This window comes from Armigeres subalbatus, chromosome 2 (genome assembly GCF_024139115.2).
Source record: "Armigeres subalbatus isolate Guangzhou_Male chromosome 2, GZ_Asu_2, whole genome shotgun sequence".
NCBI classification, from domain to species: Eukaryota; Metazoa; Arthropoda; class Insecta; order Diptera; family Culicidae; genus Armigeres; species Armigeres subalbatus.
The window spans coordinates 32284138-32303954 of record NC_085140.1 but is presented as its reverse complement, the minus strand read 5'-3'; the positions used below and the strand labels follow the sequence as shown (position 1 = coordinate 32303954).

The window sequence follows — 19817 nt, the reverse complement described above, 5'->3', positions numbered from 1 at the left end:
ATTCTTGAATTTCAACGGAAATTCATTCAATTTCAACGGAAAATCATTCGAATTTCAACGGAAATTCATTCAATTTCAACGGAAATTCATTCAATTTCAACGGAAATTCATTCAATTTCAACGGAAATTCATTCAATTCAACGGAAATTCATTCGAATTTCAACGGAAATTCATTCAATTCAACGGAAATTCATTCAATTCAACGGAAATTCATTTCAATTCAACGGAAATTCATTCAATCAATTCAACGGAAATTCCTTCGAATTTCCAATGGAAATTAATTCGAACTTCCAACGGAAATTCATTTAATTGTCCAACGAAAGTTCATTCAAATTTCAAACGGAATTCATTCAAATTTCCAACGGAATTTTACGAATTCCTACGAAAATTTATTCGAATTTTCAACGGAAATCATTCGAATTTGCCACGGAAATTCATTCAAATTTTCAACAGAAAATTTTTCAACAGGAAATTTGGAAATTCGAATGAATTTCCGTTGGAAATTCGAATGAATTTCCGTTGGAAATTCGAATGAATTTCCGTTGGAAATTTGAATGAATTTCCGTAGGAAATTCGAATAATTTCCGTTGGAAATTGAATGAATTTCCGTTGAAATTGAATGAATTTCCGTTGAATTCGAATGAATTTCCGTTGAAATTCAATGAATTTCCGTTGGAAATTCGAATGAATTTCCGTTGAAATTCGAATGAATTTCCGTTGGAAATTCGAAATGAATTTCCGTTGGAAATTCGGATGAATTTCCGTTGAAATTCGAATGAATTTCCGTTGGAAATTCGAATGAATTTCCGTTGGAAATTGAATGAATTTCCGTTGGAAATTCGAATGAATTTCCGTTGGAAATTCGAATGAATTTCCGTTGGAAATTCGAATGAATTTCCGTTGGAAATTCGAATGAATTTCCGTTGGAAATTCGAATGAATTTCCGTTGGAAATTCGAATGAATTTCCGTTGGAAATTCAATGAATTTCCGTTGGAAATTCGAATGAATTTCCGTTGGAAATTCGAATGAATTTCCGTTGGAAATTCGAATGAATTTCCGTTGGAAATTCGAATGAATTTCCGTTGGAAATTCGAATGAATTTCCGTTGGAAATTCGAATGAATTTCCGTTGGAAATTCGAATGAATTTCCGTTGGAAATTCATATGAATTTCCGTTGGAAATTCGAATGAATTTCCGTTGGAAATTCGAATGAATTTCCGTTGGAAATTCGAATGAATTTCCGTTGGAAATTCGAATGAATTTCCGTTGGAAATTCTTATGAATTTCTGATGAAAATTCGAATGAATTTCCGTTGGAAATTCGAATAAATTTGCTTTGGAAATATGAGTGAATTTCCGTTGGAAATTTGAATGAATTTCCGTTGGAAATTCGAATGAACTTCCGTTGGAAATTCGAATGAATTTCCGTTTAAAATTCGAATGAATTTCGCTGAAAACTCGAATGAATTTCCGTTGGAAATTTGAATGAATTTGCTTTGGAAATTTGAGGGAATTTCCGTTGGAAATTCGAATGAATTTCCGTTGAAATCTCGAATGAATTTCTGTTGAAAACTCGAATGAATTTCCGTTGAAATCTCGAATGAATTTCCGTTCAAAACTCGAATGAATTTCCGTTGAAAACTCGATTGAATTTCCGTTGTAAATTCGAATGAATTTCTGTTGTAAATTCGAATGATTTTCCGTTGAAACCTCGAATAAATTTCCGTTGAAAACTCGAATGAATTTCCGTTGTGAATTCGAATGAATTTTCGTTGGAAATTAAAATGAATTTCCGTTGAAATTCGAATGAATTTCCGTTGGAAATTGAATGAATTTCCGTTGGAAATTGAATGAATTTCCGTTGGAAATTCGAATGAATTTCCGTTGGAAATCGAATGAATTTCCGTTGGAAATTCGAATGAATTTCCGTTGAAATTCGAATGAATTTCCGTTGGAAATCGAATGAATTTCCGTTGGAAATTCGAATGAATTTCCGTTGGAAATTCGAATGAATTTCCGTTGGAAATCGAATGAATTTCCGTTGGAAATTCAGATGAATTTCCGTTGAATTGAATGAATTTCCGTTGGAAATTGAATGAATTTCCGTTGGAAATTCGAATGAATTTCCGTTGGAAATTGAATGAATTTCCGTTGGAAATCGAATGAATTTCCGTTGGAAATTGAATGAATTTCCGTTGAAGTCGAATGAATTTCCGTTGGAAATCGAATGAATTTCCGTTGAAATTCGAATGAATTTCCGTTGGAAATTCGAATGAATTTCCGTTGAAATTCGAATGAATTTCCGTTGGAAATTGATATGAATTTCCGTTGGAAATTGGAATGAATTTCCGTTGGAAATTCGAATGAATTTTCCTTGGAAATTCGAATGAATTTCCGTTGGAAATTCGAATGAATTTCCGTTGGAAATTGGAATGAATTTCCGTTGGAAATTGGAATGAATTTCCGATGGAAATTAGAATTAATTTCCGTTGGAAATTGGAATGAATTTCCGTTGGAAATTCGAATGAATTTCCGTTGGAAATTCGAATGAATTTCCGTTGGAAATTCGAATGAATTTCCGTTGGAAATTCGAATGAATTTCCGTTGGAAATTGGAATGAATTTCCGTTGGAAATTCGAATGAATTTCCGTTGGAAATTCGAATGAATTTCCGTTGGAAATTCGAATGAATTTCCGTTGGAAATTCGAATGAATTTCCGTTGGAAATTCGAATGAATTTCCGTTGGAAATTCGAATGAATTTCCGTTGGAAATTCGAATGAATTTCCGTTGGAAATTCGAATGAATTTCCGTTGGAAATTCGAATGAATTTCCGTTGGAAATTCGAATGAATTTCCGTTGGAAATTCAGATGAATTTCCGTTGGAAATTCGAATGAATTTCCGTTGGAAATTCGAATGAATTTCCGTTGGAAATTCGAATGAATTTCCGTTGGAAATTCGAATGAATTTCCTTTGAAATTCGAATGAATTTCCGTTGGAAATTCGAATGAATTTCCGTTGGAAATTCGAATGAATTTCCGTTGGAAATTCGAATGAATTTCCGTTGGAAATTCGAATGAATTTCCGTTGGAAATTCGAATGAATTTCCGTTGAAATTCGAATGAATTTCCGTTGGAAATTCGAATGAATTTCCGTTGGAAATTCGAATGAATTTCCGTTGGAAATTCGAATGAATTTCCGTTGGAAATTCGAATGAATTTCCGTTGGAAATTCGAATGAATTTCCGTTGGAAATTCGAATGAATTTCCGTTGGAAATTCGAATGAATTTCCGTTGGAAATTCGAATGAATTTCCGTTGGAAATTCGAATGAATTATCGTTGAAATCTCTAATGAATTTCAGTTGGGAATTCGAATGAATTTCAGTTGGGAATTCGAATGAATTTCCGTTGGAAATTCGAATGAATTTCCGTTGGAAATTCGAATGAATTTCCGTTGGAAATTCGAATGAATTTCCGTTGGAAATTCGAATGAATTTCCGTTGGAAATTCGAATGAATTTCCGTTGCAAATTTGAATGAATTTCCGTTGAATATTTTAATGAATTTGCTTTGGAAATTCGAATGAAATTCCGTTGGAAATTCGAATGAATTTCCGTTGGAAATTCGAATGAATTTCCGTTGGAAATTCGAATGAATTTCCGTTGGAAATTCGAATGAATTTCGTTGGAAATTCGAATGAATTTCCGTTGGAAATTCGAATGAATTTCCGTTGGAAATTCGAATGAATTTCCGTTGGAAATTCGAATGAATTTCCGTTGGAAATTCGAATGAATTTCCGTTGGAAATTCGAATGAATTTCCGTTGGAAATTCGAATGAATTTCCGTTGGAAATTCGAATGAATTTCCGTTGGAAATTCGAATGAATTTCCGTTGGAAATTCATATGAATTTCCGTTGGAAATTCGAATGAATTTCCGTTGGAAATTCGAATGAATTTCCGTTGGAAATTCGAATGAATTTCCGTTGGAAATTCAAATGAATTTCCGATGAAAATTCGAATGAATTTCCGTTGGAAATTCGAATGAATTTCCGTTGGAAATTCGAATGAATTTCCGTTGGAAATTCGAATGAATTTCCGTTGGAAATTCGAATGAATTTCCGTTGGAAATTCGAATGAATTTCCGTTGGAAATTCGAATGAATTTCCGTTGGAAATTCACATGAATTTCCGTTGGAAATTCGAATGAATTTCCGTTGGAAATTCGAATGAATTTCCGTTGGAAATTCGAATGAATTTCCGTTGGAAATTCGAATGAATTTCCGTTGGAAATTCGAATGAATTTCCGTTGGAAATTCGAATGAATTTCCGTTGGAAATTCGAATGAATTTCCGTTGGAAATTCGAATGAATTTCCGTTGGAAATTCAGATGAATTTCCGTTGGAAATTCGAATGAATTTCCGTTGGAAATTCGAATGAATTTCCGTTGGAAATTCGAATGAATTTCCTCTGGAAATTCGAATGAATTTCCGTTGAAATTCGAATGAATTTCCGTTGGAAATTCAGATGAATTTCCGTTGGAAATTCAGATGAATTTCCGTTGAATTCGAATGAATTTCCGTTGGAAATTCGAATGAATTTCCGTTGGAAATTCGAATGAATTTCCGTTGGAAATTCGAATGAATTTCCGTTGGAAATTCGAATGAATTTCCGTTGGAAATTCGAATGAATTTCCGTTGGAAATTCGAATGAATTTCCGTTGGAAATTCGAATGAATTTCCGTTGAAATTCGAATGAATTTCCGTTGGAAATTCGAATGAATTTCCGTTGGAAATTCAGATGAATTTCCGTTGAAATTCGAATGAATTTCCGTTGGAAATTCGAATGAATTTCCGTTGGAAATTCGAATGAATTTCCGTTGGAAATTCGAATGAATTTCCGTTGGAAATTCGAATGAATTTCCGTTGGAAATTGAGATGAATTTCCGTTGAAATTCGAATGAATTTCCGTTGGAAATTCGAATGAATTTCCGTTGAAATTCGAATGAATTTCCGTTGGAAATTCGAATGAATTTCCGTTGGAAATTCGAATGAATTTCCGTTGGAAATTCGAATGAATTTCCGTTGGAAATTCGAATGAATTTCCGTTGAAATTCGAATGAATTTCCGTTGAAATTCGAATGAATTTCCGTTGAATTCGAATGAATTTCCGTTGGAAATTCGAATGAATTTCCGTTGGAAATTCGAATGAATTTCCGTTGGAAATTGAATGAATTTCCGTTGGAAATTCGAATGAATTTCCGTTGGAAATTCGAATGAATTTCCGTTGAAATTGAATGAATTTCCGTTGAAATTCGAATGAATTTCCGTTGGAATTCGAATGAATTTCCGTTGGAAATTCGAATGAATTTCCGTTGGAAATTCGAATGAATTTCCGTTGGAAATTCGAATGAATTTCGTTGAAATTCGAATGAATTTCCGTTGGAAATTCGAATGAATTTCCGTTGAGAATTCGAATGAATTTCCGTTGGAAATTCGAATGAATTTCCGTTGGAAATTCGAATGAATTTCCGTTGGAAATTCGAATGAATTTCCGTTGGAAATTCGAATGAATTTCCGTTGGAGATTCGAATGGATTTCCGTTGTAAATTCAATGAATTTTCGTTGGAAATTTAAATGAATTTCCGTTAGAAATTCGAATGAACTTTTGTTCAAAATTAAAATGAATTTCCGTCAGAAATTCGAATGATTTTCCTTTGGAATGTCGAATGAATTTCCCCTGGAATTTCGAATGAATTTCCATTGGAATTAAGAATGAATTTCCGTTGGAAATGCAATTGGAATTCCCCTGGAATTTCGAATGATATTTCGTTGGAATTTCGAATGAATTTCCGTTGGAAATTCGAATGAATTTCCGTTGGAAATTCGAATGAATTTCCGTTGGAAATTCAAATGAATTTCCGTTGGAAATTCAAATGAATTTCCGTTGGAAATTCAAATGAATTTCCGTTGGAAATTCGAATGAATTTCCGTTGGAAATTCGAATGAATTTCCGTTGGAAATTCGAATGAATTTCCGTTGGAAATTCGAATGAATTTCCGTTGGAAATTCGAATGAATTTCCGTTGGAAATTCGAATGAATTTCCGTTGGAAATTGGAATGAATTTCCGTTGGAAATTGGAATGAATTTCCGTTGGAAATTGGAATGAATTTCCGTTGGAAATTCGAATGAATTTCCGTTGGAAATTCGAATGAATTTCCGTTGGAAATTCGAATGAATTTCCGTTGGAAATTCGAATGAATTTCCGTTGGAAATTCGAATGAATTTCCGTTGGAAATTCGAATGAATTTCCGTTGGAAATTCGAATGAATTTCCGTTGGAAATTCGAATGAATTTCCGTTGGAAATTCGAATGAATTTCCGTTGAAATTTTGAATCAATTTCCGTTGAAATTCGAATGAATTTCCGTTTGAAAACCTAATGAATTTCCGTTGGAAATTTGAATGAATTTCCGTTGGAAATTCGAATGAGTTTCCGTTGGAAATTCAAATGAATTTCCGTTGGAAATTCGAATGAATTTCTGTTGAAATTTGAATGAATTTCCGTTGGAAATTCGAATGAATTTCCGTTGGAAATTCGAATGAATTTCCGTTGGAAATTCGAATGAATTTCCGTTGGAAATTCGAATGAATTTCCGTTGGAAATTGGGATGAATTTCCGTTGGAAATTCGAATGAATTTCCGTTGGAAATTCGAATGAATTTCCGTTGGAAATTCGAATGAATTTCCGTTGGAAATTCGAATGAATTTCCGTTGGAAATTCGAATGAATTTCCGTTGGAAATTCGAATGAATTTCCGTTGGAAATTCGAATGAATTTCCGTTGGAAATTCGAATGAATTTCCGTTGGAAATTCGAATGAATTTCCGTTGGAAATTCGAATGAATTTCCGTTGGAAATTCGAATGAATTTCCGTTGGAAATTCGAATGAATTTCCGTTGGAAATTCGAATGAATTTCCGTTGGAAATTCGAATGAATTTCCGTTGGAAATTCGAATGAATTTCCGTTGGAAATTCGAATGAATTTCCGTTGGAAATTCGAATGAATTTCCGTTGGAAATTCGAATGAATTTCCGTTGAAATTTCGAATGATTTTCCGTTGGAAATTCGAATGAATTTCCGTTGGAAATTCGAATGAATTTCCGTTGGAAATTCGAATGAATTTCCGTTGGAAATTCGAATGAATTTCCGTTGGAAATTCGAATGAATTTCCGTTGGAAATTCGAATGAATTTTCGTTGGAAATTCGAATGAATTTCCGTTGGAAATTCGAATTTTCCAATGTGCTATTCCATTTGGCTATTTGCTTGGTGCTGGGAATTTGGTTTCATCAGTACTCTCTTAGCTGCGGAGAGCGACGGAGGTCCTTTGTATCTTAGTAGGCAAAGCACCTGTCTAGCGTACTGGTTTCGTGGGATCAAACATGTTGTGCATATGCATGAATCAGGTTTGAACAAATTCACGGATGGATTTACTTCGATTAATTTCCTCATTTCTACGTGATTTCCGAAGTGAACTCATTCTAGTTTCCAATCAAAATATATTCGAAAATTCCTAATGAAAATTTGAGTTCCCAGAAAAAAATTAATCCACTTTTCATCAGAAATTTATTCGAATTTGGTAATTCAATTTATGAAAGTTTAAATGAGTTTTCTCTGGAGTTTCGAGTTGATTTTTGCTGGATTTTCGAGTTGGAAATTCCAATGGAATTTAAATGATCTTTTTTGGGTTATTTGAATGAATTTCTTATGGGGGAATTTTTGGTTGCATTGTACAATGCAATTAATTTGATTCAATTTAAAAACAATCTAATGAGCCTTTTGAATTCTAGGATTGATTAATAAATGTTCTGTTGCAAAATTGTCTTGAAATTCGTTAAACTTTTGGCCAGCTTGAAACGTTCTACTACCATCCTTCAGCCAATTTAGTATGTGTTGATTTTATTTCCGCCACAGCTGCCGGTCACGATAATAATCTTTGTCATTTATTATATTGATACCGCCGCGTGTGCCTTTTCATTTGCCGAACCCCACCGCACTGCTCTGGCGCTCTGATAACACAAACAAAACTCACTCAAAGGCAGAGCGGCAGCTAGCCGCCGCAGTGGCATTATGGCCTCGTGGCATGGCAAGTGGTTGGGACGGAACTAGACTCGGGCACGTCCAGGAGTTTTTGTGGTGGGGGGCACCACCAAAAAGCATGTGGCAAGTCAGAAAAATAGCCGGAATCAGCGCGTTCTGAGAAGAGGGGAAAAAAGTGATGCCGAAAGCAAAACGGGCAGTGATTATATATTTTATTGTTGTCCCCCTACCGATGGTCGTCTTTAAGAATCACTTAGGCAGTTATTTGTGGAACGCTAGCGACCTATGATAAAGTATAAATTTTGGAAAAACGAACCCAATCTATAAACAAATATGCCTCTGAGGTTCCTTGTTATTGAAAAATTGAATTGTTAAATATTTTCACTTTATTTTTCAACGAAAAGCATTTTCGATGTTGAAAATTTTTACTTTATTATGGAGCTCATAAATTTATTTCACTGAAAAATCCAAGAGAATAAAAGCATTAGGAGTGAGTGAGCAGTGAATCATGTTTTTCCTATAGGTATTAGCCAAAGATTGGAAAGCGGCGTCAGAAAGTGAAGAAAAAATAAATTGATAAAGTGAGCGGCAAAAGTTCGAATAAATACGAATCAAAAGCGGTTGTTGTGGGGTGCTCCTTTTCGGTGGGACGAAAAGAAAATAAATTTCATTTGTTACCCCTCAACCGGCCATCAATCATCCGGCTGGAGTGAGAGTCGCGCGAGTGTGCAGAGGAAAAGTGTGATTTGTGCGACTTGTGAGTGAAGTTTAGTTGCGAGACGTGTGGGAATCAAAGTCTCGATCCACGAGGAGTTGGTCGGAACGTGATTTGTTCTGCTTTATCGGAATCTGTGTGCGACGGCAGCATAACGAGAAGGAGGGAATAAAAAGGCTACGAGCGAGCTTGTCTTTCCAAAGAGAGTGACGGGGCGCCAGTTGACTAATCACTGCCACTGATTGACTCGGAGGAAGCGCCCACGTAAATGCACCACCCGCAGCAGCAATGAAGTGAGTACAAGTAACAAGTAAAATATAAATTATATTTATACCGCATAGGGTGTCCTTAATGGATTCAAGATTGTTAAAAGGAGCCTGGAACCACACCATTTTTAAAGATCGAATTAATATTTTCTACAAGTCTACAAGTACTTATTTTAAACGTTTAAAATTTAGAACACACATCTTATTAGACCATAATATCAGCATCAATATTTTTCATTAACGTAAGAGAATACAGTTATCGCAAAGCCAAAAGATATAAATGCAAAGAAATATGGCTCGATAAAAACCGAAGCTTATGTTAGGAGAGATTCAATTAAGCTAACCCTACATATTCATTACACTTTTTAGCAATTGAGCATTTGTCGATCGCTCTAACACATATGTGGCCCTTCATTTCGTAGGGGATGTGTGGAACTGTGGTTAAATCCATAACCTTTTGATAACGCAGATTGTTGTCTCATTTTTCAATGCACTTATAGTTTATGACGCTTGATTTGGAGACCGATGGACAAAACCAAGTCATTGAAAGTCATTGAAAAAACAAAAAAATATTTTAATCTTATCCATGTAGGTATTAGAACTCTGAAAGCCATAAACATTTCGTTGATTTCTAGTTTTTCACTGACAATTTAGAATAGATATCACCACTCACTAATCCACTATGATCGTTATTTTTATGGGGACTCGAGAACGGGTTAACCGCTTTGTTACGGAGAAGAAGTGTGATAAGCAGCCGAGTTTTATACAAGTATGAAAATCACTAATTGAAGATAGTTGATAGGGTAAAAGATCCAATAGTGGAGGCAATAAGGACACGATATCACTAGTTATCAGTTACACTCAATTGATGCTGTATTTTACTTACCTTGAGGATACATCCAAAAGCTCATCACCACTATTTTATGCAAAATATGTTTCCACCAATGATTGGTACAATGTTCCAGTAGCTGTGGTACTTTTTAATTTATGTTCCTATAGGTGCGAGTCCCATTGTCAGAAATAAATAAGGTATTTCAGGATAATTTACCGTTTTCTAGGATATTCCAAGGCAGTTTTCACCTGTTTCGTATAACGACAGTTCGCCTAAATGATCAACAATATGGGTTGCTACGATTGATTTGTAGATTTTCTAAAAACTACACTACCGCAACTATAGGAACACCCATCACTATTGGAACTTTTACCCTATATGATAACTACATGCCTAAAAATATAGTTTAATTTTTTTTATTTTTTTTATATTTTTTTTTATTTTTTTTTTTAACTAATTTTATTTGCTAATTGTCCAATACATGCATTCATCTCTTAGACTAGGTGTTCCGTGTTTTCTTAACACTATCATCCTTATTTGCTATGTTACTTTTTAGTTAATATTAATATATTTCAATTGCCTCTGGCAGTAGGAATTACAATGTTTTTAACTTAAACTAAACCTAACCTAATTTATACTAAGGGTACAAGGAGCTAATCGTTGCAATAGAAGATTATAAGCTGAGTTTTGGAAGCATTCGGAGGAATATTCCTATTTAGCAAGTAAGTGGAGAAAATATCCAAACTTTTTTGCAATCTACTACAAATGACACGAAGGCTTCGCCCTTGTCATCTGCAAACAAAGATTTTTGACAACCTGGTGGTAAATCAGGTAAGTCAGAAGTAAAAATGTTATACAATATGGGCCCCAGTATGCTGCCTTGGGGGACACCAGCCCTTACAGGTAATCTATCAGATTTGGAATTCTGATAGTTTACCTGAAGTGAGCGATTTGATAAATAATTTTGGATCAGTTTAATGATGTACAGAGGAAAATTAAAATTCATCAATTTTACAATCAAACCTTCATGCCAAACACTGTCAAATGCTTTCTCTATATCAAGAAGAGCAACTCCAGTCGAATATCCTTCAGATTTGTTGAGCCGAATTAAGTTCGTTACTCTCAATAACTGTTGGGTGGTTGAATGCCCATGGCGAAAACCAAATTGCTCATCAGCAAAAATAGAATTGTCATTAATATGAACCATCATTCTATTCGAAATAATCTTTTCAAACAGTTTGCTTATTGAAGAAAGCAAACTGATTGGGCGATAACTAAAAGCCTCAGCTGGATTTTTGTCCGGCTTCAAAATTGGAACAACTGGCGTTTTTCCATTTATCTGGGAAGTATGCCAATTGAAAACATTTGTTAAATAAATTAACCAAAAATGATAAAGGGCTCTCAGGAAGTTTTTTGATAAGTATGTAGAAAATACCATCATCACCCGGGGCTTTCATATTTTTAAATTTTCTAGTAATAGATCTCACTTCATCCAAATTAGTTCCCAACGAAGGGTCAAAAACATTCTCTTGATTGAGAATGTCTTCGAAGCTCCGTGTAGCCTGATCCTCAATTGGACTAGTGAGACCTAGACTAAAATTATGGACACTCTCGAACTGCTAAGCAAGTTTTTGAGCCTTTTCGCCATTTGTTAATAAAATTTTATTTCCCTCTTTAAGCGCTGAAATTGGCTTTTGAGGTTTTTTAAGAATTTTCGTTAATTTCCAAAAGGGTTTCGAACTGGGATTCAACTTCGAGACATTATTCTCAAAGTTGGTATTTCTCAGAATAGCGAAACGTTTTTTAATTTTATTTTTCAAATCTCGCCAAATAACTTTCAACGCGGGATCGCGAGTTCTTTGGTATTGCCTTCGCCTCACATTTTTAAGACGGATCAGTAGCTGAAGATCATCGTCAATAATAATGGAGTTGAATTCAATTTCACATTTCGGAATTGCAATGCCTCTGGCTTCGACAATTAAATTTGTCAAAGATACGAGCGCATTATCAATATCACTTTTTGTATCGAGAGGTATATCAACATCAAAATTCCTATCGATATACGTTTTATATAAATCCCAATCAGCTCTATGATAATTAAAAATAGAGCTGATTGGATTATAAATGGTTACTTGTGAGATTTCAAATGTGACAGGAAGGTGATCAGAGTCAAAGTCAGCATGAGTTACCAATTGGCCACACAGCTGACCAAGGATGTTATCGATCATTTAGTAATTTGCGTTCGATCATTTAGTAGTTTGTCGATAACTCATCCCAGAAGCTGAATTTCAAAATGTGTTGTATGGTAGACTTCTAGTGCGAAGGTATTTCTACAACTCTGCTAATAGTTCGTTGTCTGTATTCCACTAATAACGGAGTTATAGCTATAGTTTCAGTAACTTAGACTAAATGATAACAAAATTCCAATCATTTAGTTAAAGCTACTACAACTAGCGCTATAGCTCCGTTATTAGTTGAATTCTAACAACAAACCATTAGGCAAAGTTGTAAATAAATCTTCACACTAGAAGCCCACCATACAACACATTTTGAAATTCAGCTTCTGGAATGACTTATTGACAAACTACTAAATGATCGAACGCAAATTACTAAATGATCGATAACATCCTTGCAGCTGACTTGAATCCGTTAAAACCAAATTGTCGAAGGATTTCGAGTGGATGAAAAACAAGTTGGGCCATTGGGATATTGAATAGTATAATATCCCGCAGAACAATCTTCAAATAAAATTTTGCCGTTGGAATTGCTTTGAGCATTATTCCATGAACGGTGTTTGGCATTGAAGTCACCAATTACGAAGAATTTTGATTTGTTGCGAGTCAGAATTTGAAGGTCAGCTTTCAACAAATTCTTTTGCTGCCCATTGCATTGAAAAGGCAAGTAGGCTGCAATAAAAGAGAGTTGTCCAAAATTTGTTTCAACAGAAACTCCCAAGGTTTCGAAAACTTTGGTTTCAAACGAAGAATATAATTTATGTTTGATTCGTCTATTAATGACAATGGCGACCCCACCACAAGCGCTGTCAAGACGATCATTCCGGTAAATAAAATAATTTGGATCTCTTTTGATGAAAAGACCAGGTTTTAAATATGTTTCAGTTATAATGGCAATGTGCACATTATGAACTGATAGGAAATTGAATAATTCATCTTCCTTACCCTTTAAAGAGCGGGCATTCCAATTTAAAATTTTCAAAGAATTATTTGGATCCATTAAAACGAAATCCAATAACAATTCTTTGAGTAAATTTGATACCAACCTGAACTGCTTCAGTTTTGGTATTTGCTTTGAACATTGCATCAATCATGTGATGCAATTGTTCATTAAGAAAATCAAAGTCGGAAGCAGACATGCTACCTGAGTCGTCAGAACGAACGTTATTTCCCGGTGGAGAATGGGTATGAAAGTCATTCATCGTCGGTAAATTTTCGGAAATAAAATTTTACCTGCCTGTAGCAATGCTATAGCATAGGAGGGCGTGTTTGAAAAATGAGAATTCGACGAACTGCTCGTTACCCGTTGAGAGGTAGAAGCAAAATTTGTTCGTTGATTGTGATGGGTATGAATTACTCGACCGGTAAATGATTGCGGGGATTTTGAGCGTTTGAAATATGTTTACCCGGCGAATCTGGGATCCGATTGGAATTTCCCGTCATCAATTTTGCACGGGAAGTCAAAACTTTTTTGCGTGAAGGGCATTCCCAGAAATTGGATTTATGATTGCCCCCACAATTAGCACATTTAAATTTATTGGAATCTTCTCTCACAGGACAGGCGTTCTTGGCGTGAGAGGTTCCACCACAAATCATGCATTTAGCATCCATGTGCCAATGTTTGGTTCCATGACCCCACTTTTGGCACTTACGGCACTGAGTGGGGTTTTGGAAATTTCCCCCAGGCCTGCGGAAATGTTCCCATGTAACACGGACATGGGACATAATACAGGCCTTTTCCAAATTTTTCATATTATTTAGTTCAAGTGAACTAAATAAAATTCTTGAAAAATACACTTCTGGGAAGTACCAGAGCGAGATTTCTTTTTTATTTTAATTACTTGGACTGGTGAAAATCCAAGTAATTCAGAAATCTCAATTTTAATCTCATCCAGTGATTTGTCGTCACTAGGGAGACCTTTCAAAATGATTTTGAACAATCGCTCAGTTTTGTCGTCGTATGTGAAGAATTTATGGCGCTTCTCAGGTTAATACTGAAGAAAACGTTTGCGATCGTCAAAGGATCCCGGCAAAACGCGGCAGTCACCCTTCCTAGCAATCTGAAATGAAACCTTGATCTCAAAATCTCATTCCTAAAGCCAGAAAACTCGGCAACAGATACCACAATTGGCGGAATCCTTTGCTTTTTTTCCTTCTTTTTTTCCGCTCTTTGGCAGGACAGTCTTGAAACCTTGTTTCTTAGAAGGAAGTGGAGAATTCAGAGACTCCCCCTTCCTCTTGTTTTTATTATTACTTATTTCTGAGCGTGGAGACGTGACCTTCTAAGAGGTTTTTTTTTTTCCAGAACGGGATCAGTAACGGGATCAGTGGGTACAAATAGCGCTGAGAAGCACTGTTGAAATTAAAATAGCTTCGGGTAGTATTAAAAACTTCCTTCCGCAAAGAGAGAAAATAGAACCGCACAGCACGAAAGCACGATGCGGTCTGATATTGTTTTAATTAATTTATATCATTGCTAAAGGTATGGTGAAAAACAAAAATGTGTTCCCGTAGATTAATTAAATTTAAAGCTTCGGTGAATAACATTTTGATAACAGATAATAGGGCAGCATTCTACATGGACTTGGCCCTTTTATCGTCATCGAATCAACCAACAGGTGGAGTTGAAATCACCATCAAAAAGGCGTTGCAACAGAAAATTTGGACAGCAAGTGTAGAATTTGAATTAGCAGTTAAAGTAGAATTTGTAGTTATTGTATATTTGTAGTTATTTTTCATTTAATATTGGATTAAAGTTATTGGATTAGTTGTGTAATAAAGTGTTGCAATCCAGCTAGAATAATAGAACCTAACCTACATGTGTAGTTACACAAAAACTATAATAAATTGGATAATTCAGTGATTCAAGTTGGGAGAAGTGAAAAATTCCGAAATAATTCTAGTTCTCATCCGCTGTGCTATTCGACATTGGTTTTACGAACTGGATAGCGTGAACTCCGCTAGTCCGCCAGCCAGGAATCTTCGCCAAACCCAGCCACGTGTCCAGGAGGTTAGCCGTTTGGAGCAATTTATGTAATACAAGGTATATATATTGCCTTTTCAAGGTAATTATTGCTCCAATTCCTGTATCCCGCCTCGTTTGAGCTGCGTGGTCTTCCGCCTTACAGATTCGATCGCTTCTTTGTCTCCGTCTAATCCCACTATATCCACGGAACGACGCATGAAGGGCCTCAAGACGCGCCTGAAGAGCCTTTTGACGTCGTTCAGACTCATCAAAACGTTCGTAGACGAATACCAGGAAGAACGAGATGCTGTCCAAGTATCGATACACTTGGAACATCTTGTGGCACTCTGGAAGGACGTCAACGCAACTCAAATGGAGCTCGAATCGCTGGACGAAGATGGATTGGACCAGAACCTCAAGATCCGAACAGATTTCGAATCTAGTTATTTCCAAGTCAAAGGGTTTCTACCATTACTCAACACCTCTGCTGTCCCTAGTCCCACATCTGCTTCTTAGGCAACAACGCAACTTCTTCCGTCGTCGTCGGTACGGCTACCCGATGTAAAACTGCCCGTATTCTCTAGTCACATCGATAGCTGGTTAAACTTCCATTACCTCTTCGTCTCTCTCGTTCACTCGTCACATGAACTCTCAAGCATTCAAAAATTCTACTACTTGCGGTCTTCCCTATCTGGAGACGCCCTTAAGCTCATCTAGAATCGTCCTCAGTGCCAATAATTACCAAGTGGCCTGGAATTTGTTGGTTGATCACTATCAGAACCCTGTCCGACTAAAGCAGTCTTACGTAGACTCGCTTTTTAAATTCACGTCACTGAAAACAGAATCAGCGTGTGAATTACATAGTCTTGTCGAGAAATTCGAAGCAAACGTCCGAGTACTTAAACAGTTGGTAGAGAGAACTAAATGCTGGGGCATACTCTTGATCAGAATGCTGAGCAACAGGCTTGACCCATCTACAAGGCGTGATTGGGAGGAATATTCGTCATCGAAAGGGGACGTAACTTTCAACGATCTCACGAACTTCATTCAAAAAAGAGTCACGGTGTTACAGACAATCCACAAATCGATCGATACTGTGTACTAAAGTTCGACGAAAAAACCTGCTTCTCGTCCCATCGCCAGACACGGGGCCAGTCGACTTAATTACCGGAAATGTCTCGTCTGCTCTGACCATCATCCATTGTACCTGTGCCCCGTTTTCTCAAAAATGATAGTTGAAGATAAGGAGAAGGATGTTCGACGCCACGAATTGTGCCGAAATTGTCTCAGAAAAGATCACCAAGTAAGTGAATGTCTGTCGTCAAGCACATGCCGCAAGTGTAAAGGTCGCCACTATAACCAGCTCTATCATGGTGAAAAGCCAGTCTGTGTGAACTCCAGGACTGAAGAATCTAGTAGACCGAATATTGATTCTGTCCCTGTCGTAGAAGAAATCCCAAGAAACTCCACTGCTGCCATACCTGAACACGTTAGCTGCACTTCTTCTGGCGTGCAAAGGAAAAGCGTCTTACTGGCTACCGCGATAGTCATTATCATCGATGACAATGGTGTCGAACATGTCGCTAGGGCGCTACTAGATTCCGGCAGTGAATGCTCGTTCATGGCTGAATCGCTCGCTCAACAACTAAATGCTAAGCGCACTAAAAACAACGTTCCAATTGCTGGTATCGGTCAGTCCTCAACCAACGCTCGCTCAAAACTAAAATCAATCGTTCGATCTCGTTTTGGTAATTTTTCGACTGCCGTGGAGTCCTTGGTGCTCCCGAAAGTAACAGTAAATCTACCATCGATATCCATTGACGTATCGTCCTGGGAAATTCCTCATGGAATCAAGCTAGCAGATCCATCATTCCACATTACAAGACCAGATCAACGGGGCGGACAATTTCTTCAGGGTTTCCGGTTGGATTCAACACGACGAATCTCTTTCGAATCTCAGCAACTCAGTTCTCGGCTGGATCGTATCTGGGGCAACTATCAACCTTTCATCGACACCATCGAACAGCTAACGTCGCTACAGTAGCAGATCTTCATCAACTTATGGAAAAGTTTTGGATCATTAAGGAAAACAAGGATGCTTCAACGGAAGAAGGCATTTCCGCAAAACAGTTTCTCGCTCTCCTGAGGGACGTTATATCGTACGCCTTCCGCTGAAACAAAACGCTTTAATGCACCTTGGGGATAACCGCCGATCAGCCATTCGTCGTCTGCATCTCGTCGAAGGTCGTCTCACTAGCAATCCAGAGCTGAGTGGTCACTACCTAAATTTTATGCAAGAATATGAAGAATTAGGCCATATAAAACTAGTTTGCGATTATGAAAACCCACCATCTCCCTGTTATCATCTGCCATGATGAATGTTGTTCTTCGAGAAGACAGCACGATAACAAAGCTGGGTGTCGTGTTTGACGCATCCTGTAGAACCACGAAATGATCATCCTTGAATGACGCTCTCATAGTTGGCCCGATCGTCCAAGAAGAGCACCGCTCAATCATCATGCGCTCCAGAACCCACGCCATTATGCTCATCGCCGACATAAAGCAAATATTTCGCCAAATACGGATTGATGAAAGAGACACACCACTTCAACGAATCGTTTGGCGATCGTCTCCAGACGCAACTTTAAACACGTATGAGTTGAAGACCGTGACATATGGCACTTCTAGTGCACCCATTCTGGCCACAAGAGTACTCCGTCAGCTTGCCGATGATGAACAACACCGCTTTTCAGAGGCCGCCGACGTTCTACGCAAGGACTTTTACGTGGACGATCTGTTCTCTGGAAGTAAGACTATGGAAGAGGCTATCAGACTTCGTAACCAACTAGACTCCTTACTCTTTGAGGGAGGCTTCGAGCTACGTAAATGGGCTTCAAACTTGGAGGAGGTCCTGGAAGGCGTTCCCCCAGAGCACCAAGCGTTAAAGACATCAGTAGGTCTCGATCGTGACGAATGCATCAAAAGTCTTGGGCTACATTGGAAACCTGCAACCGACCAACTTCGTTATAAGATCGATCTACCTTCCAGTAACAACACTCAACTCACGAAGAGGATCGCACTGTCCCAAATTGCTCGTATTTTTGATCCACTTGGCCTAGTCAGACTCGTTATAACAACGGACAAGCTGTTTATGCAGACTCTATGGATATTCCTACAGATACCTACTTCTGAGTGGATTCGACGATCGTTATTTACTGGCTTAACTCTACTCCGTTAACCTGGAACACTTTCGTTAAGAATCGTGTCTCAAAAATACAACTTGCTACAAAAAATTTTACTTGGAACCATGTTTCGGGACAACAAAATCCTGCGGACCATATATCTCGTGGTTTGTCTGCTGAGAATCTACTCCACGACGAGCATTGGTGGAGGGCCCACACTGGTTGGTACTACAGAAGAAATACTGGCCTATTCAGCAAGCAATTAACACTGCCGATAGCATCCTCGAGGCAAGAAAACCGTCTACCACCGCACTTTCCGCCGTCACAGAACCATCGTTCTTTGATGGTGTAGCCACCAAGTTCTCAAGTTACCACAAAATGCTACGGGTGGTGGCTTACTGTCGACGTTACATTCATCATCAGCAGATAGCAGAAACAATCATTCACCGCCGAATGGAACCAGTTGCAACGGTCCCAACCAGTTGGCCTGAAATCCCGTATTCGCTGGTTTCACCCATTCATTTCGGTCGACAAGATAATTCGAATCGGTGGTAGACTAAAAAACGCACTACAACCCTACCATCCGCTCACGCCTTTTCAAATCTTCTCGTAAGACACCTACACGAAACAAATCTTCATTCTGCACCGCAAATGCTACTCAATATCCTTCGTTTGCGGTATTGGATTACTGGGGCCAGGAGTCTGGCTCGAAAGATCGTTCAACACTGCATTGCGTGCGTCAAAATGAGACCAAAACTTGTTCAGCAATTCATGTCTGAGCTTTCAAAGGAAAGAATCACCGCCGCTCATCCGTTCACCATCACAGGTGTCGACTATTGGGGTCCAATTTTGTTAAAACCAATTCATCGTAGAACAGAACGGGGAAAGGCATACGTGGTAGTCTTCGTCTGCTTCGCAACAAAGGCTGTTCATCTCGAGCTGGTGGGGGATTTAAGCACTAGTACATTTATTCAGGCACTCTGTCGTTTTGTATCCCGACGTGGGCTGTGTGCTGAAATTTCCAGCGATAACGGCAAGAACTTTGTTGGTGCAGCAAACGAACTACTTCGAATCGTCCGGAGCGACCAGCACCAACAATCAATTGCGGAAGAATGTGCTGCTAAGGGAATACGATGGCGTTTCAACCCTCCCAAGGCCTCACATTTTGGAGGACTGTGGGAAGCAGCGATACAGTCTGCTCAAAAGCACTTTTTCAGAATTTTAGGGAATCACACTCTATCGATGGAGGATATGCAAACACTTTTAGCACACATCGAATGTTGCCTAAACTCGCGACCATTAGTTCCTTCGAGCGACGATCCTCTGGACTTCGAACCTCTCAGCCCTGAACATTTCCTTACTGGAACATCGTTAAAATCCGTTCCAGATGTCGATGTCACCAACATTCCATTAAATCGCTTAAAGGCTCACCAACAAATACAAAAATTCCTACAGCAAATATTGAATACCTTTGCACCCTTCAAACTCGCACGAAATGGATCAACCATCCGGTTGCCATTCATCGGAACCA

General features: G+C 37.8%; 1 protein-coding gene across 13 annotated transcripts in view; it reads left to right on the top strand.

Moving 5' to 3' along the window:
- Window positions 1-19817, top strand: part of LOC134218429 (collagen alpha-1(XVIII) chain) — an 865092-nt gene that overhangs the window by 32574 nt on the left and 812701 nt on the right. For all 13 annotated transcript variants that reach the window (XM_062697407.1, XM_062697401.1, XM_062697402.1 and 10 more), the window contains exon 2: window positions 8616-9100. In XM_062697407.1, the coding sequence (XP_062553391.1) occupies window positions 9096-9100 (5 nt within the window). In that variant the 5' untranslated portion in view covers window positions 8616-9095. The remainder of the gene's footprint in view (window positions 1-8615; window positions 9101-19817) is intronic.